General features: G+C 38.4%; 1 protein-coding gene across 3 annotated transcripts in view; it reads right to left on the bottom strand.

The window, feature by feature from the left end:
• Positions 1–3,826: 3,826 nt before the first annotated feature.
• The window catches only part of ESF1 (ESF1 nucleolar pre-rRNA processing protein homolog), a 30,350-nt gene continuing 13,517 nt past the window's right edge, over positions 3,827–20,659 (bottom strand). For all 3 annotated transcript variants that reach the window (XM_005488503.4, XM_014268170.3, XM_074536854.1), the window contains exons 9-14: positions 18,069–18,230; positions 11,393–11,514; positions 10,114–10,204; positions 5,708–5,775; positions 4,890–5,036; positions 3,827–4,738 (exon numbers count right to left, since the gene is read on the bottom strand). In XM_005488503.4, the coding sequence (XP_005488560.2) occupies positions 4,439–4,738; positions 4,890–5,036; positions 5,708–5,775; positions 10,114–10,204; positions 11,393–11,514; positions 18,069–18,230 (890 nt within the window). In that variant the 3' untranslated portion in view covers positions 3,827–4,438. The remainder of the gene's footprint in view (positions 4,739–4,889; positions 5,037–5,707; positions 5,776–10,113; positions 10,205–11,392; positions 11,515–18,068; positions 18,231–20,659) is intronic.

The raw sequence follows: 20,659 nt of genomic DNA, 5'->3' as shown, positions 1-20,659 counted from the left end.
GCTTCCGTCAGGGCCCTGAGCTACTCTGTGTGCACTGGGCTTCCTTCCCAGCCGGCAGCCAGCAGGACCTTGCCTGCCAGATTTAAGTTTTTTAGGAGAATTTTGACAAATTATATTTCTGCAGCACTTACTATAGGACTTCCTAATAACAACAATTTCATTCTAGCCCATGATGTCACCCGCAGTGCTCCATGAGGTCACATGGAGAGCCTGCACGCGGCCGTCTCATGGCGCTGTGGTAAATAGGTATGATTCGTGCTGATAAAAATTGAAACAGTAATCAATATTGATACAGTAATTAATATTTGAAAATAATAAAATCGTTAATAGTTAAAAGTTGTAATGCCAAAGAAGAGAGGGAAAGGAGGGGCTCCACCCACCCCCCCCTTCCCAGCAGATGTTCTCAAGGACCACAGGAAAGAAGCTGAAGATACAGTTGCTAAAAATGACCAAGAACCTGGTTGGGTCCAAGAAAATGTTAATTATAAAGGACTTATTGCTTTGATATGTAGATGCAGTGATACGTTAGTCTTGGCTTACATTGTACTGGCTTGGTGCGCATGTGTAACCCAAAGGTGAATTAAAGGACAACGAAGAAGACTACAGGGCCTTCATCAGTGACGACCCCCAAAGACTTGTGCGACCACCAAACCGAGTGGTGGCGCATGCGTGGTAAAGGTGGTAATGAAGGCGGAGACAGAAAAGTGACGAACCGAAAATAGGAGGAGATGGCATTGACACATGGCATATAAAGGGTGACTTTTACTTGGCAAGCTTGTACATGAAGTGGCAAGGGTCAAGAACCCTGCCCTCCGTACCCCACGGTTGTTTTTGCTTATGCGCTATTATTTGAACCAAATTATCCCTGATTTATATATATATTTTTTAACTATTTAAATAAAATTGTTGCTACCTTAAATATTGTTTGGGTTTTTTTATGATGGGATAATTGGGCAAACATAACAGCGCTGCCTTCAGGGCCCTGAGCTGCCCCATGGGCCCTGGGCTTTGCTCCCAGCAGGCAGCTGGCAAGATCTGACCTACCAGACTTAAGATTTTAAAGGGAATTTTGACAAAATGTATTTCTGCCCTTACTAGAGGACTTCCTAGTAGCATGAGTTTCATTCCTGTCCATGATATCACCTGCTGTGCCCCATCACGTGGAGAGCTTGCACGCAGCTGCCTCATGGTGCTGCCATCAGGGCCCTGGGCTACCCCGTGGGCACCACACTTCCTTCCCAGCCGGAAGCCAGCAGGACCTCGCCCACCAGACTTAAGTTTTTTAAAAGAATTTTCACAAATTACATTTCTGCAGCACTTACTATAGGACTTACTAATAACACCAATTTCATTTGGGCCCATGATGTCACCTGCTGTGCCACACGATGTCATGCGGCGAGCCTGTGCACGGCTGACTCATGGCGCTGCCCTCAGGGTCCTGAGCTGCCCTGTGGACCCTGGGCTTCGTTCCCAGCCAGCAAAAGCTCGCTGGCCAGACTTGAGTTTTCAAAGGGAATTTTGACAAATTGTATTTCTGTAGCACTTACATAGGACTTCCTAATAACAGCAATCTCATTCTGGCCCGTGATGTCACCCGCAGCGGCCCGTGATGTCACGCAGAGAGCCTGTGTGAGGCCGCCTCATGGTGCTGCCCTCAGAGCACTGAACAGCCCCATGGGCCCTGGGCTTCGCTCCCAGCTGGCAGCTTGCAAGATCTCGCCCACCAGACTTAAGATTTTAAAGGGAATTTTGACAAAATGTATTTCTGCAGCACTTACCGTAGGACTTTCTAGTAGCACCAGTTTCATTCTGGTCCATGATGTCACCTGCTGTGCCCTGTAACGTCACGTGGAGAGCCTGCATGTGGCTGTCTCATGGCGCTGCCCTCAGGACTCTGAGCTGCCCCACGGGCTGTCGGCTTCGTTGCCAGTTGGCAGACAGCGGGAGCTCGCCCACCAGTCTTAAGATTTTAAAAGGAATTTTGACAAATTCTATTTCTGGAGTGTGAAAAACGCTAATAACTTGATTTTAAATTTTTAAAAGTTTAATAGCAAAAAAAAAAGTTAAAAAATAGTAATAGAATTAGAGCAGTAAAAATTTGGACAATTAGCATTAGGACAATGCAAGACAATTAAACAAAGAGTTATGGACAGTCCTGGTACCTCTTTCTGGGCAAAATAAGCCCAAAAAAGGACCCACATTAACAGAGAATTAAGCTTAAAAACTACAGCCTGTTGCATATTCATACACCTCATACATGATGCATAAATTCCATTCAAACACAGGATTCTCTCTGGTCAGTGTCAGCTTCTTCCTCTGAATCCTGACAGCATCCTCAGGGCTGAGTGAGGCAGGAAGAAGTTCGTTTCTCCTGATAATGGAGCAATAAATTCTCTTCCTCTGAAAGATTTAGGTGTCCTGTGGTTGCTATCTCAGTGTGAGTCCTCTCTTTCAAAAAAGTATCATACATAGTATAGCTTTTATTTTAACATTCTGTTATAACCTAAAACTGTATTTAACAAAATACTTAATAAAATACAACATAACTTTCTAACATAACTTTCTAACATATAATATTCATTTTTTATATTTGCAAAAAGCCAATCCTAAAATACAGCTTTTTCACATGCAGCACTTACATAGGGCTTCCTAATAACACCAGTTTAATCCACTAGCCAAAATCCATTTCATAGCAAATAATAGCTCTTAGCAGATTGCTTTCATCAAGAGAATTGTCATTTGCTTTCATGTTTGTGGTGAACACAGGTTATACTGTGTATTAAACATTAGCAGGAACTTGCACTGCACTGGTGAGAGCCACTAAAGGATCATAGAACCATGGAATGGTTTGTGCTGGATGGAGCTTTTAAAGAAGATCGAATCCAACCCCCCTGCTGTGGATAGGGACAGATGGAAACTAAACTTTTTCACCCCCAGACTTTCTTCCATCTCCACCACATCTTCATTGCCCTACACAGGATCTCCCCCAGGAATTCAGAAGGCTCCTGCCTAATAGTCACAGAAAAACTTTCTATGGCTTTCTTCCCAGTAAAAATGTGCTTCCACTTTTGTATCGACTTCTTTTTTCAAAGACCAGCCTTACATTTTTTTAACAACGCAAAATATGTCAGGAACAAATGCAAGTCTTTTTCAACACAAGTTTTTGGCACACAAAACGATGTGGCTTTTGGACAGCAGCTTTTGTCTTCCACATTACCAGGTGCTTCCTATTCTGTTGGACAAAACTACAAGGAAATAACATGCACTCCCCAAACCCTCTGGAAATCTTTGGCTTTCGTTCATACATTTTAACCTGAGGTCCAAATCCAAGGCTTTTTTTTTTTTGGATTTATTTCAAGCCCCTGATATTCTTGACTGCACTGAACCAAGGAGATTGCTCAAAGTACTTTTCTTCTTCTCAGATGGCAATTTGAGGTAGGGCAGACTGATTTGAGACAAAAGGAGGGTGTTGTTAAAAAAAAGAGGACTGCAACGGGATATTGGCTTTTGCTTTAGTTTTTACACTGATCATAAGTATTCAGATATAATCTTTATTTAGCTGTTTGTCAGTATAACAAAATCTTTAAGTACATAATGCATAGTTTGTAGAAATAGTAGTGGGGTGAAACAACATGTTTTCTAAAATTATCATCTAAATTTGCCTTGGATTTTTTTTCCTTTCCCCCCCTCCTTTTTTAACACTTGCAACATTGGAAGAGTTAGTATAAGTATTATATTGATAGAAATGTAATAACAATAGCAAAAAGTTTATTTTGATCTAATTTCATTTAGGTGTGAAAAAACAAAACACAGATAGTACACAAAATTCTTTTGGGCCAATTTAAAATATTTATTTCAAAAATATGTTAATGAAATACTCATAAATGGCAATATTTCCATGAATTAGTTCCAGGACCTTCAAGTATTTAAAGGAGAAATGAATAAAGCATTCATCCAATATTTTAAAAATCTACAAAAAACTTGTATAGAAAATTTCTTCCATTTGTAGTTATATTATTACCTTCTTTATCAGGACAGGTATGTTTCACAGACTTCTGTGGGATTTAAAAGTTGAAAACCACTTAGTTTCAGCAATAAACCTCTGCAGAATGGTTTTTATTATTTATAGATAAACCCATAGTTATTTATGATGTTTTTAGCCATCTTCAGCACTTCTATTATTTTTAAGAGATGACATGATACAAACTAAACCACCCCAGAACCATCATTTCCTCACATATGTGCAAAACAGTATTTGTTGTGGCATAAGAAAAGAGTGATTATTACTCTGAACAGTTCACAATTCACCAACATAGTTAATGAATTTTCAGGACATTTTAGGTGGACAGGAATTAGAGCAGCTCACAGTAACTTTAACAGATGTCTCCAGTTAGCAGGGCTTGGAATAAAGTAAAGACTGAGTAAAATCAAAGTTCAGTTATTTGAATTTCTGCTTTTTCCGTGCCTGAAACTCCTCAGTTTTATGTTTGACAGACTTGATTAGCATTGACAGGGCAGGATCTATGGCTTTCTTGGCAACCTCTCCTTTCTTTGCCATCTTCTTCTCCAGGCCCTTGTTTGCCTCCTTCAGATCTTGCTCCTTTTCTTCCCTTCGGCGAGCTTTCTCTTCCAGGATCTTTTCTACTGCTTTTGTCTTTTTGAAATTTGGATCTGAAGGATCCAAATTAAACAGGGGAGAAGTAAACATGGCTTGGAATCTTGTATCAGCAACATTCACCTGAAGGGAGTAAAGAAGCATTTGTTTTAGGTCAACTTTTGCCACGACAGCCAAGCTTGTAAGCCTAATAAAACATGAACTGCTTCAGAAGTCACAGCTCATGAGATTCCTGCAACTGCTCCAGTCACAAAGTCAAGAAGTACACAATTACCTGGAAGTCATCTTCTAGTAATTCTTTCCTTTTCATAAGAAGTTTCTTTTTCTTCTTGCTCAGATTGTGTTGTTCTATAATCTTTTTATAATTAAAATGTTTCCTGGTGTCATCCTCATCATCCATCATCAGTAGGGCCATTTCAGCCTGTTACAAAATAAAAAAGTCCAGGTATAGAATGAAACTTCTCTATGAAAAATATTCAGCCTCTCATTAATAAAGCCTGTATGTATGAGTCTACATTAATTTAAATAAGCTTAAATAGGGTCATCAGGGCAGTATTATTTCATCCAAAAACATTCTTTTAACATTTTGAGGTTTAGTATTAATATAATTTGATTTCCTTCTTATTAGACATAAAATGAATGCAAATATGTACATTCAATTTTCAAACACAGTAATAATCTCATCTGAAAATTGTACACCAGTACTTAGAAATAACTAATGGATACAATTTAATACTGGTATTCATATAGCAAAATAAAAACTAACATATGTGGATTTAATTCCTTTAGTTAACTTGTGCTGAGAAAGGATGAAAAGAAACAAATTAGCAAATAACTCAATCTTCAAGGACAAAAATAGACAGGACAGAGTTTGAACTCACAAACCTTTCATACAATACTGATGTTAAAAAAATAAAAACTTGGCACTGCCCAACACACAGACTTCTTGGAAGCTTTTCTTCCAAAACCTCTCACTATTAAAATTGTATAGTTTTATTTTACTGCCATCCTATGAAATTCTGCAGTTCCATTCACAAACACACACCAAATACTTGCAGAATTCATGCAATACAACATTTTACATCACTTCACCTTCTGTTTTTCAACTTCATCTTCATCTTCTGAGGTACTTTCTACTGATTCTGGCTTCTTCTTTAAACCTAAGTGCAAATACAGGGCATGAACAGATTTATCCAAGGTTATGCATGAGGGCATCATTTACCTATAGCTAGAACCGCTAAGTAAATCTCATTTTCTTGCACTCAGTATTTGAATGTCAGATGTGGAAAAAGGCTGCAAAGTTTAGAAAAACGAAGAAGACTTAAAGCAATAAAAATGCACTGAATAGTTGTTCAGTTTAAGGAGGCAGCAACATTCTAGTGGCATAAATAAGTCAAACCCATGGTTTTACTTTTCTTTTTCACAGAGCAGTAGAGAGAAGTACCACAATAGTGCAGGCAAACCCATGACATCACACCACTCCCAGGGCATTTTCTAGTGGAAATTAAAATATAATTGACTCTGCTCAGACTGAATATTGTTCTGAGGAAGCTCCCCTGCTCCCTTAGCATTCAGATGCACAGTGCTGATAATGACAGACATAATGAACAGTAACAGCATAAGACATTAGCCAAACCTCACTTCTAATGAAAACAGACTTGTTTAGAAATCCTACAATATCAAATTATTCTCTTTGGAATGCCTGGAGATCTTGATCAAGAAAAAGCAGGAAAAGCAGAAGGTTTCCTGACCTGAACCACACACTCTGACCTTTGAGCTTGGAATGACATTCCCAGGCAATTTTCTGCAGTCCACTGGGGGTAGTCTTAGGGAAGATATTTGGGTTCATTTTGTTAGGACAGGTTTGTACTCAGACTAGAAATACAGACATGCCAGACACATGTCAAGTTACATCACTAAGGTTACTCTGGAAGAGGATGTATTTCTTGAGAAGGGTTTTTTTCTGCCTTGACTATTCCCTTGACTATTTCTACATGGATTCCAAACTGGAAATGGATTTCCAGAAGAAACAAACCACCACCACAAAAAAAATAAACTATCCTAATGCACAAAGTCATCAGCTGAAAAACTGAACTATTGATTTAGTAGTTCCAGAAAATGTGCAGGAAAAGCAGATTCAGATGTCATATTGTTACCTGAACTACACTATTTAAGTTATTGTGTAGAAGGGAGAAGTAAATGTCTTCTGGAGGCCTCCAACAACTATGGAATCTTTCTAACTTTCAGAAATAGCTAAACTACAGAAAAGGAACACAGAGAAAATTGGAGACAATTATGTGAGAAGTAAGATGAATAAATTTCTTTTCTTTCTACACATTTCCCAAAGGAAAGTCATTCAAGTTACCTTTCCTCCTTTTTCACTCTATGGGGAATCACAGAAGTGATCCTTATGCCTTCAGAGCTTTCTGTGGCTGTGTAGATGGGGCTGAGCAAGAAGTTGGTATCGAACTAAGCTCTTCTCCATGAATATAAATAAATTAGTAAACCCTTTATTTCTTACTTTGACACTCTGCAGCCAGTAAAACCAGCTTGGGACCTAAAATCACTCCTGGGACTCAAAAATCTGTATCATACTGAAAATGGTTCTGCTTGAAAATGCATCAAATGATGCACAAATGCACCGTTTTCTGTATTATTAATATACTCCTGCTACAGTCCCTCCTCTTACCACACACATTCTGTAGTCCCACCACACAAACTTGTTGCACACTTATGGCAAAGTGATTGCAATCCCTCACATTTTTCCTAGCACTTCATCCTCACTGCCATCTTTTAATCAGATTTGTCCCACCTACAGCAGAAGATACATCAGTGTGACACAGAACTAAATTGGTAGCTGCCACCAGGCAGTGTAAGGAGTGTCCAATTTCTGCTGCAATTCCCACTCAAGCTGCCATTTGACTCTTTCTCAGCTCAAGAATTTTGTTTGCAACATTAACTTTGCACATCAACAACTTTCCAGCTGGCAATAAAAGCTAATCATACCTTTGGGACTCCAGACACAGAAACTGACCCCAAATCAAAAACTCCTCTCACAAGACCTCTGCCTTATTCAGAAATTTGAGTCAGTCTCAAAAGCCTTGCAAAGACACATGGTAAATGAATCTTTTCAACTACTTTATATTTCAAGTACAGGTTCTACAACTATACTCTGATTTTGTTGTTAAGCTCTTAGGTCCTTGCACTGATACTGCACCCTTCCAGCTTCAAAGAGCCATCAGTTCCTACATACATCATAAATTAGATCATGAGAATGCCTCTAATGGTTTGGAACTAATAGGAGTTACAATAATGCATGGAGAATTCCTCAAAGGTTCAACAGAAATAATGTTTAATGGTGCAATGTGTTCTGAAACTGTTCAGTGATCCCCAAAAGCAGGGCCTTGCTCTCATGTTAATAGCCATTAATTTTTCAATTCAATTTTTATTTAGCCATTAATTTTTCAAAAGTTTAAGCTACAAGAGTCATTTTGTCTCCTTTTTCTAAGACCCCACAGAAGCTGATGCAGTAACAGTGAAACTGGCCAAGCCAAACCCAAGTCTTACAAGGCTTTCGGAAACAGTATGGGCATCAGTGTAAAATCAAAGTGACAATTTTTTTCCTTGACAATATGAAACTCGAGTGAAGCTTCTAGAATGGATCATCAAGGCTCGTGTATCTGCAGCATCTGACATTTTAGTCTGTGGTGCTATTAAAAAGTCACATGAAAACTGTGCAAAGCAAGTACTAGCATGAACCCCACACAGACAGCTTTTGGGCAGAGCAGGCACAAAGAATTTGTTCTACCTTGCCTCTCCCAAGTGAAGCACCCAGAGTGTAAGAATCATTTCTGCTTATCAGGAACATATCCTTCAGCGGACTTCCCATAAATTCCAGTTTTCCTTGCACAGCACTCAAGAGCTTTTAGGCCCTTGGTTTAGCATCTCCTTACCCTCTTGCTTCCCTGCAATTGCCTCAGCTTTTGACAGAAACCAAGCTACACAAGACCCTTGCATGTTACAGCCAACAAAAGAACCCAGCACTGCTGCATCCTCAGCTTCTGCACTGGTCCACCTAAGTCTGCAAATAAACCCTGTCATATGCTTTTTCAGCATCATCTAAAATAATCTGACAGTCAATTTAAGGGTGAAATTTCAATCTTCCAGGGGAATTGCGGAAGGCTTGTGAAAAATGATGGTCATTTAAGTTGCCTGTACCCTAAATACAAAGTTGGCAGAATTACAGCCAAGTTCAAAGATGACTGTAACTCATTTTCCCTCACTGGATAAGTTGTGCTTAAAAGCAACCCCAGCTATGAGACAGAGGCTGTTCTGGGTAAACTTGGTGAATGCCAAAGTTGTGCTGTGTAATTACCATTAAAATGTAAACTGGCTCTGAGCCAGCCACTGTACTGGCCCTTTAGAACTTCCCCAGAGCTAACCACGTCCTGGTTTTCTCCTCTATCTCAGTAATTATCAGCAATCTTGAAGACAAAAGCTTCACTTTCTTAACTTTTATGTGTATTTAACTATCCTCAAAGACTCCACAAACTTTAAAGTCTATTCTCCATGTCGTGGACAAGGTTTACATATGTGTAGATAAGCTTATTCTCTGCTGAGCCTCTTCAGGACACAATTTCTCACTTTCTCAAAATATTTTTTCAGATATTTCACAGAGAACATCACACATCATATGAGAGTACCTAGGTAATCTTGGTATAAAAGAACAATTAAACAATTTGGTGGAAGGAATGGTTATCTTTACAATTAATTCCTTCAGCCTATACACAGGCCACCCAGAAAGCATGGCAGGAAACAGCACTGCATGACACTTTGGGCTGTGGTGTTTTTCTCTAAAACATGGACAGGACTCACTCTACTGTTCTGCATTTCAGATTATTAAATCATCTAGACTGGGGGCCTGGTTATTTATTTTGTCCTAGGATAGATTTTAATAATCAGGACAGAAGCCTGTGCTGGCAAGAATAAAATTAAAAGTAACTTACCCTTTTCAAATGGAACTTGGATCTGCACTACTATGCTCAAAAAATCCCCAACCAAACAACAGACTGGCAATATGAGTACATCAGTTGCTACCTTCTTTATGTTTGTTTTCTTCTTCTGTTTTTATGTAATTTTTTGTGTTCTTTTAATTTACAGTAATACGAGCCACCCTTGGGATCTGGCTCCCAAAAGTATGAAACATCAGAAACTTACCTTTATTGATTTTACTCAGCAAAATCACTCAAAATAAATTTGCTGTTACCATGGAAAAAGCTAATTTAAACATCAGAACAAAAAGCTTGTAAAAAAAGGTATCCTAAAAATCTAAACTGGGCAAGTTATTTTTTTAAAATATTACATTTCACTATTGGGGTTTCTAAGCAGCAAAGAGTACTCCAGTAAAAATGTGTATCAGACTAAGAGAAAAGTGATCTCTAAATTCCATATTTAACAAAAGGGCAGATTTACTCCAGAAGTTGCCTGTCTTGACTGACCTGTTTTCTCAAATTCTTCAGCAAAATAGGGGTCATTGAGATCAACATCAGGTGGAAGTTCATCTTCACTCTCTTCCTTCTCAGCAGCAGCCTGTAACAAAGCACAAACATTATTTCAACCAACATTTGATTATTTCAACAATATTTCAATCAATCAACTACTTAAGTTTAGCTGGAATGAGATGTTGTTAGTAGCTATGAAGATAAAACTAAAATACTGTACATGGAACATCAGAAAACCAGAGCACAGTAAAAATTGATAGTAAAGACAAATTGACATTTTCAGCCCTCTCTCATACATTTTATTAGGCACATCCCCAAACTGTGATACATCCCCAAACTGTGATATATCAGACAACCATTCCAACAAAATTGGATCAGCACTGTTATGTCCTTACTTTATGTTTCACAAAAGCTATGCTTGGGGACAAATTTGAGTAACAAAGTTCATTCTGTGCTGCAGATTTCAAAAAGCTGGAGTTCAGATGTAAAAGAATACATTTTCTTACTGGCAGTAGTGCGACATACACCTTGCTCCTTGACTTAATTTATCAAACTGGACAAGCATGTTAAAGTAGAGAAAGTTGCTCTGCTACTGAGCATTGCTGCTTAGTCCATTTTGAGCACTTATTAACTTAAAGAAGTTACTCATCAAGTGCCAATTAAAATTAACTGACAGGCACAGAGTAACTCAAGGTGTACAGTTAACTCTTAGAAGTGTAATTCAGCAATGGGAGTTACACAGGGAGTAATTTGAGACTTTAGAAAATCTAGATTCTGCATGCCACGTGCTTTTTTTTTTTTCTCTTGCAATTTGAAATTTGAAAGATTCTTTGCAGCTATTAATTCTTTGCTATTACAGGTTTGCAAAACAAGTCTGAATTATTTTAGCCCCAAAATTTCCAAATTATCATTGCCATAACAACTACAATTATCACTGTCATAACAACTTTGAATTGATATGTACACAGGAGCAAAAAGATCACTTCTAATGCATTAAAAATGCAAATTAAAGCCTATTATTATTATGACTAACTTATCTTTACAGCAGCACAAGTAGATAAAAGATGGTTTATGTAAGCATATGTATGATCAGCAGTATGCGGAATATCCTTTTCCTCTGTAGGTTTGATGAAGTACTCCCAGTACTTCCACATGAGTGACCACTGAATATTCTAACCTTAAAATGGCAGCTGGACAATTTATTTTGTTTATCTGAATCAAATATTACCAACAAAAAACAAACACCACCCCCTCAAATGGCCAATATAAACATTACCTTTCTCTTTTTCTTAAGAATTCTCTTTTCTTTCTTCTTCTCTAGATATTTTTGCCATGGAGTCAGGTTATCTTTTCCCTCCAACTTGTTTTTGACCATTTCTTCAGCACTTTCTTTGAGCCCTAGGAAAAAAGCCATAGTAAATTTTTAAAAATGTGATGAATCTAATTTTTTTTTAATAAACTGTTTTCTCCTTTGCAAAAGAGCTATCTAGCTTTTATTCAACAAGTCTGTGCAAACAACATAAATATTGCTTAAAAGTCCATCTTTATAAAAAAGACTTCTTTACAGGATGTGTATTTCTGAATAAAACATTCCTTCAGTAAGAACTGTACAAGAGTCAGAAGAAGCATCTGCTATGTGGTATCTGATCTCCAACACTCCTGCTGCTCCTCAGAGAGGTCTCTTCTCCAGACATTCAGCTGTGCAGTCTACAAGTGCACAATAAAACCAACAGACTTACACAGAGCCCTTATGTTTAATGCCCCACACCATCATTAGTTAAAATCCTGAACTAGTTACGTTGCTGAAGCTTTGCCTCTGTGACAATGCTCTGACAATGCTGTAGGATCTCTGCTGAACACTGTATTTTTCATTTTCATTCTAGAAAAATAAACCCCATAGAAGTGCAAGACAATTCTGGCCTAACAGGATCAGGCAGTTAAGTTTGGATGTGTGAATTAGGTTTACATTAAATTCTGTAATTTAGCACAGACATCCACTGCTTCCATGCCCAACACTTTCATCTGCATAAACAAGTGTGTCCTAAACTTTAAGCTTTTTGTAAACCGAAGAGAATGAAGTTCTCTATAAGAATGCATAGAGTATTCACTGATGTAAGAACATCACCTTAAAAATAAATCCATTATATATATGAAGCATTCCCCTGTAGAATACTTAAACTCAGAATATGCGCTTCATTTAAAAGCAATCTTGTAGTTTTGGCAAAAAGTTCCATACATATCAAGAATGCTTTTCTAAAATTCATTGCATCACAGAGCACTTGGATGTTATGAGGATGAAAACTGATTTCAGGTATTTCAGATGCACCTCATGAACGTTCAGCCCACTCTTCAGAAGATGGGCACTCGCAAAAACAAAACCTCATGGTCTAAGGAGATTAAGTGACTTAATTGCCCTGCAATACACTGGAGCACAATTCATTGGAGGAAATGGAATTCCCTGGTAGGAGGTAACAGCCTGGGCAATGAAGTCTTTTTCTCCTACCTGCAATTCCTTGCTTCTTTCACTAAAATTTTTTTTTAAGCTTTGGTAACAAATTAGTCAGATATTCTATAAGTAACATTGTCTCCTACAAAATGACTGAATTTTCTTAGGAGTTTGTAGGAATCCTGTTTCTGCTTTGCTCTCCAAGCCTAATATTTGTTGTCTCTTCCCCAGTCCTACTTCTGTTGGTCTCCCTTCAGCATTCTCTTCTGCCACACCAGTCCAGCCCTGACTTACCTCATCCCAGTTTTACTGCTTAGAAATCATACTCAGACCTCTCCAGATGCCCTAGACTAGATCCCATGCTTTCTCCCTGATTTCTCAGGTGCCAAGCCCCCATTCTTTATCATTCCTTGCAGCTCTCCTCAGTATGGAGGCACTGAAAGCAATGATTGTGGTGCAATAAACAGGGCAGCTTTCATGGACAGTACCAGCAATCTCCAGAAGAGCAGGCAGAACATTTTTTCTGAAAAACTGCAAACACTAATCACTGTTTTTGAGTTCATTGACACTCCAAAAATCATTCCAAGGCTGGGGAGCTGGTTACAACTTGTCTGAAATACAAAGTGTGGACAAGATCTAAAATCATATTAAACCATAGGATCATAGGAGGAAAAGAGTGGAGCAAAAACAAGATAAAGGATCCTTCCACTATTCTGGAAAGGTGCCAGAATGAACAGTAAGTGGCAAACTGTCACAGCCACAAAAATTGGGTACTGAACCAGCAAACAAATCAGAGCCATGATAAAGAAAGGATTTTGCATAGATTGACTAAAAACATGCCAGTAAGAAACTCTCATACAACAAGAACAAATATTTGGTTATCTTCAAAGTCCATGAAAGCAGAACCATCAGCTTCCTTGAAACTGCACCACTGTAACTTTGAATACTTTGTAGTACTTTTATGGAAAAAATTACTGGTCAGGTAACAACCTTGCAGATTCTCTTTGAAGATGATAAATACAGAACTAAAAAAAAAAAGAATACATGTCACATCTCCAGCAAAAGAGAGACCCAAAATCTGAAAGGAAGTTACAATATTTCTGATTTATTTGCCTGGAAAACTGAATCATTTGATCCATCTGGCACTGAAGAACTTGGAGGAAAATCCAGCCCTTTCTTGTGGTATTTGGCAGTCTCATGAAAGGCATTAGAGTTTCTCCACAGATTAGAATGGCTTAGAAACGACTGTCCAGACCACTTCCCGAGCATAAGAGTGTATTTAAGTGGTCAAAAGGATTTTGATTCCAGAAGGGGAAAAGAATTGCCTACTTTAGGTAGAAATATTAGCTGGCTACAGAAAAGTCTAACTTATATACCCTTATTGATATGATTTTTTATTTAGAATTAATGAATCAATAGTTTTATTTAATCTTCACAATGAGGGCAAGAAAGATGGGGTAAAGGTCATCTGTATTAGCATGCAACAAAATCATACTTCAGGTAAAGGATTAAATATGTTGTAAATACTACAGCAATACTACTAGACCAGTTCACCCTGGTGGGACAGCAAGGGATGGGTGCAGGCAGAATTTTTACTTCTCCAAAAAACTCAGTTCTGAAAACTTATGGAACTTGAACTTGACCCTGCAACTGTCACTGCTATTAGAGGTTAGAAAGACACATTTCTGTTCTCAGGAAACCTAAACAGCAAGTTCATCTTGTGTGTAATACCTCACCAAAAAATGAAACACCTTGTTGCAGGGAGCTGAAAGGAAGAGCAAACAGAAGTACTCTGATAACATGAGAATTTGTCACCCCCAAAGATTAAATATTTAAAGTCAGCCAAATTTTCCTAAGCCGTAAAAGTGCCTGTGAGAACCCACCACAGGTAGCAGCTGTCAGGTGTGAGCCCTTACACAGCTCAGCACGTGCTGCAGGAGCCGAGGCCATTCCAGGAATGGATACACTCAGCAATGACCCAGATGGAGTCTAATAAATATTTCCTATGGAGTCTAAATAAATATTTCCTACCAGCCTTTCTGTGCTCAGCATCATCTCTAACTGTACACTTGGGCTTTACTCTGCACTTTAAGGACACCACAGCCTTCAATTCCACTTCTGACCAAAACAAATTCGAAATTTTGCTCTAAGCCTAGCTAAATATTTACATCTTGTTCTTCCCAAAGGCAAAGTTTTGAAGTTCAAAAAACGCCCCCAAAAACTTGGCTGGATATCATCAAGAAAATGCAGTTGTGGTCTTCTCTCTTTTCACTTTCTAAGGGGAGCTTTGGGAGCTGGATAAGGATTCATAGTAACTGTTGCTTAAATCAGATATGATTAAGAAAACAGATGGATGCTTGAATATAACACTGATTTTGTGTCTAGAAGAAACAAACCAAAGAGAGTTGGAATCACATCTAATTTATTTTTGCTGGCACGGTGGTTTATTTAAAACTATTATGATTCAAGAATAACTGAATCACTGACAAAGTATGCTTTCTATAACCATGTGTAAATAACTCTGCCAAAACTCAAAATTTTAAATGAATTCAAATATCTGCCTTTCAACTGAAAAACTTCCTAGATTTAACTGTTGTAATTCTTCCATGTACCAAACATTTGGACAGGAAAAAGATTTTGCAATAAGTCAAGCACATTAAAGCAGAACTTGATAATAAAAATATTTCAACAGACAAACTAGTTCTGAAAAAAATTAAGGAGTCTTCAGAGAATACAACAAAAACTATTTGGGAATGCCCAGAATGCTCCAACTAAACATAAATGATTTTGAAATTTAAAAGAGCACATTTGTTCAAGAAAAAATAACATCACTAACTAGCCTCCCTCCCATAAGGAAGCACAGCCTCAAGCATGTATAAATTGCCAGAGCTATAAACTACTGTGCAGCATGTGCAGCCTGTGCTCCACAACACAAAAATAAATATATACAAGAGTAACCCCTTCAGGTGTGCAGGACCTCTTCATCAAATGCTGCCTGAAATAAGTAATGGCTGAATTTTTGACTCAAAAGCAAACTTCAGACACCCATTTTCACTTTTATGAGTTGTGTTTTGGACAAAACTGTATTGCAGGGGTCAACTGCCAGAAGTGGCACTGCTGCCCTTGTGGAGGGGAACAGCCTCTAACAAAGGCAAGTGAACACTTGTGTGATTTCCAGAACCTCTGCTCTTCAATAAACCCCTCATTTCCAGGGTAAGAAATGAGGAAATGTTAACATACACCGTAGAATCACAGTTGCTAAATTAAGATCAAATACTATAAACTATCCATGTAAGGTTCATTGTGCACACATGCACATTGAACCTAAAATTATATGAACAAATCTGACCCTGTGCATGGACATCAAGCTAAATTTAGACAAAATCAGTCAAATCTATCAAGATAAGGGGGGTTTTGTTTGGTTGTTTGGGTTTTTTTACCATCCCTCCCTCAAAAGAGAGAAGGACACAGCCAAAGTCCCAGGAGTCCTACACGAAGCTGCAGTAGGGAAGAGGTTGGACTAGATGTAAGGATGTAACAAATCCAATTTTCTGAAGTCAAGTTCCATTGCAAAGAAACAAGAGCCCTTGCAACACAGAACTGGATTCCATCTCTACTACAGTTAATACTCCATTGCCACTAAATGTGAATGCAATTTACTCATAACATGCAAGGCACAGTCTTAAGGACAGACTCTTAGAAAACTTCTTGCTCTCTCAGGCAAGCAAGGCTGAAGAGTTTCCTTTGATCTCCCTTAAAACAATTTTCCATCTCCTAAAATAAATGGTTTGTTCTAGATTCCTAAATACGTTACCACATTAAGTTGCTCAAACTTTTTTACGTTTACAGGATTTCTGTCATACAATTTGCAAAATTCTTCAAAAACCAGAATTAATAATAAAAAAAAATACCCTCCAAACATGTTTTCCAAAACCAACACAAAAAATAGTTACTTCAACACCTAAATACAAGCATATGGAAATATAAAACACACTCCTAGCAGCAATTGATTCACCTGTGGTTTCCACCTTCACTCTGAAATGTGGCAACAACAAATCTCTGCAGAAGTCTTATAAAGCCACCTATCTATGAAAACTCCTTGGCCTTGAATGCTCAGTGACACAATGAATTAACTACTGAGTGAGCAACATTGTGAATGCAAGCAGTGACATGCTGTGGACAGATGGGGTAGGACACTGTCAGTGAGCTTTTGTCCTGGCTGCATGATACATTCTTTTCCAAAAAGGTTTTGACAGAACTCATGACAGAAATTGTTGGAATTATGAAAGCATGCTTGAAAGCACACCATTTTTACTGCCCATGTATCCTTTTGAATACAGGTCTGATGAAGAAACAGGAATAAAACTGTTCAGTTTAGTCCATTTCAGTGAACCATCAGAAACCAGAATATTTCAAACCAAGCAGAACTCCTATTCAGCAGAAGTTACCTGAGTTACAACTCAGAATAATATTTATATAAATCATATCATTAGATATGCATTCCTAGCTGGGATTAACCCATCAGCAGTGAAGGGCCTGGACCCTGGCATGTGTCTGGTCTTGCTCCATGCAGGAACAGAACAGGGCTGTGTCCTGACAGAGGCTGCAGAGCCACAGCTGCTCCCAAGAAGGGAATGTCATTTCCTACTCTTTCAGCTGCACATTTAACCCCCTGAACATCTGCCTATCATGCTAACTCAGTGGAAAATATCCAGATTTTTTCTTTTCCAGAGCAGTTCTGTTATTTTAGCAAACAAAATTAGGCTTGCAGAGATGTACCAAGTGCCAGGCTGGTACAGGCAGTCAGAATGAGCTCTGGGCCAGGATCAAGGTGATGCCCCAGTGCAAACCTTTCCCTCTGTGGATGTAGTGAGCTGTTAAACTGGCTCATTGCACCTCATAGAAAGCATTCAGCCTGAGTGGCTTTCTGTCACAAAGCAAAAAGAGAACTAGACACTCATGGGGGGCTCTCCAGATGAGCTGTGCTGGGATGCTACATGGCTAAGTCACCTTCCACTGATTTCCAGATGTCAATCTGGATGTCACTGTTCCTCAGCCATTCCTGGTACCTTGCTTTCTCCCAGAGCAGCTTCACTGGAAGGTCAGACTTCTTCCTCTTTGATCTCCCCAATCTTTAGCATTATACAAGCAACACTTCCAGACCACTCTAATTATACACTATGCTTCCAAATCATACTGATTTTCACTTTTAAAAGTGTAAGTATGTTTTATGACTCTATAGCAAACACATGAATTCTACTTAAAAAACATCTATAAAGTCATAACTGAAAAAGCAAGTACAAAAAATCCTGGCAAAAAATGATCTATAAAGAGAAACTTATAACATGACTGGACTCAGTTCCTCAGCTGTTTCTTCTATTTCTCTCACTGTAAACAATATGGATTTCAATTTATAGGGGAAAAAAGGGGTTTGTTTCTCCTACTATAAATTCAGCACCTTACACTATATCCCTGACAGCAGACCAATAAAAAAAATAAACCCTACCTGGAACCCATTTAATCTCCATTCCTATATCCTTTTCTTCCTGTTTTTTCTCTTTTTCTTGGATGCTTTGCAAAAGTTCTCTGTACTTGGCAATTTGCTCTTCATCATCTTTTTGGCTTTTCTTTGGTTTGTCATCTTCCATTTCATGAGCTACATCACCATCTAGGAGGAGAGAGCAAAGTTATCACAGAGAGCCTCAAGAAAATGAGCAACTGAAGTTAATCTTCATGAAATAAATCTAAAATGCACAGATTATTTCCAGAAGATAATATAAAATATTTGCATCTATTATTACCCCACAGAGTAGCCAGTTGAAGAATTCCCTTATTTAGATGAAATCAAATAGTATTTGAAAAGACAAAAGACAATTTGTCCTGCAAAGGAAATCACTCACTGGACACACATCCTTCACTGGATTTTAGAATTACTACATTTAGAGTCCCTTCCAGCAGAGTAGAATGTAAATCTCCAAAAGCAGCCCTTTGTGTAGATGGGCATTACCTCTGCTAACTTCCAGTCAGCTGGGAGCTCCCTGATTATCCAGGACTGCTCACAAATGATGGAAAGTGAGAGCACGTGGTGTCTGCCAGCTCCCTCAGTACCCTGGGGTGGATCCCATCTGGCCCCACAGACCTTTGTGTCTCTGTGATGTAGCAGATCACTGACCATTCCCTTGGGATTAAGGGGGTTTCTTTCTGCTCCCTGTTCCAGTCTCCCAGTTCAAGTACCCAGAGAAAGGCATTGCTGGAAAGACTGAGGCAAAGGAGGCATCAGTACTGCAGTTTTTCACTCATTCCTTGTCACAGTGCTTCCCTCTACATCCAGTAAAGGATGGAAGTCCTCCTTAGCTCTACTCTTATTGCAAATGTATTTATATAGACAATTTTTGTTTTCCACAGCAGCAATTAAAGTTCTAGTTTGGCTGTGACTCTTCTTATTTTCTCCCTGCACAACCTCCCCACACCTCTGTAGTCCCTCTGAATTGCCTGTCCCTTCTCCCAAAGTTCATAAACCTCCTTTCTTTCCTAAGTCCCAGCCAAAGCTCTGTTTAGCCAGGCCAGGCTCGTTCCCTGCTGGCTCATCTCTCACATGGCACATGGGGACAAGTCAGCTGCAGCTGCTTTTCTACTTTCTCATCAGAAGCTGAGATCTAAGAGGGAACCATCTGCTCATCCAGAAAGCAAAAGGCAACTCTGTTTTGAGGACAAGTAGAAAAAGAAGACATTTGCTTGTTTCTAATTCCTAGTGCCTTGAGAAAGAAGAGGCTGTACTGCATGGGAAAAGAAAAATCCTTAAGCTAAAAGAAGATCCCTAAAACCTGGATAGGCAAGGGGCTACCAGTTCGTATTTATCACTTGCTTTGCTAGGAGAAATTTAAGAGGCAATGCATATTGTCATTCTTTCTTATTTAGACAGAACTTGTATTTCTTCTGTCAAAACTAACAATTTTAAAACAAATGTTCAACATTGCCTTCAAAAGAACTGCAGGAGCTTTTAATTCTGTAAGCAAATAAAGCACATTTGACAACAGCTGCAAGAAAGGAAAGTGAGATGAGTTTGCTCTCAAAGTTTGTTCAGAGTTCAAATAACCTTGTCAGTGGCTTTCAAGTATCAAGCTGCATTGCACAACATCAGGAACCACTTTCTGATGGATATTAAGGCAGCAATGCTTTCTGCCAACAGCTTGTTCAAAGTCTTTTTGAACAAAAACACAAACCAAAAAGTTCTGGGGCATTAACTGCTGCACTGCAAGAGAAATACAATCAACCTGGGAAGGAGAAAAAAGGCAAAAACTGATGAAATTTAGAGTATAAAATACAAGCACATTCTTATTGTTTTCAAAAGAAAGTAGCAATAGAAGTGCTAAAAGATTTTAAAATAAGAAAGTTCAAATAGCGAGGCTGGTCAGAAATATTCCAATACAACAATTTGTTTTTAAAAGATGACATTAATACCAAATATAACCAAATGCAGAGGTTCAATAAATGAAATCAGTGACTGGCAACTGAGTTAGCTGAGATGTTCTTGCAATCACAGGGCTGTGAAGAGATCATGTTCTTGGTTTAAGAAGATTATCTTGCAATAGCTGAGTAGATGATTCTTTTTTTTAAAAAAAACCTCAGCCTTAGAAACTAAAGACAGTAGAAAACTTTTAGCAGATATAACATCTGACAAGAGGTCTGCTGCAAAGCTGAATTATTTTAAAGGTGGGGGGGAATTTTCTTTCCATGATGTAATGGCAAAGCAGAAAACTCAGCTACTGACTTGGATGCTGATGGCCATACCATAAAAATTGTCCTAAATGTCTCAGTTTTATTCAGGGTAGTTAGTCAAATTCAGAAAGATAAAAAATAAAAACCAAAACACATACAATGCATGTAAACCCAGAGAATTAAAACCAAAAAGCTTTACACTCCAGTGTTCAAGAATCAAGTCTGAGGTAAAGGTTTTAGCACTACAGCATGCTATGGAAAATTAAATGTGTTGATGTCAGTTGTGAGCCAGAAAATAATGTCAAAGAAGACACTGGGGTTTAACCCCATTTTCCCCACACTCTAAGCACTTCCTGAACAAGGATTTGTGCAAATCCC

Source organism: Zonotrichia albicollis, chromosome 3 (genome assembly GCF_047830755.1).
Source record: "Zonotrichia albicollis isolate bZonAlb1 chromosome 3, bZonAlb1.hap1, whole genome shotgun sequence".
NCBI lineage: Eukaryota > Metazoa > Chordata > Aves > Passeriformes > Passerellidae > Zonotrichia > Zonotrichia albicollis.
Note: the sequence above shows the minus strand (reverse complement) of the source record. Positions and strands in the feature narration are given on the sequence as shown.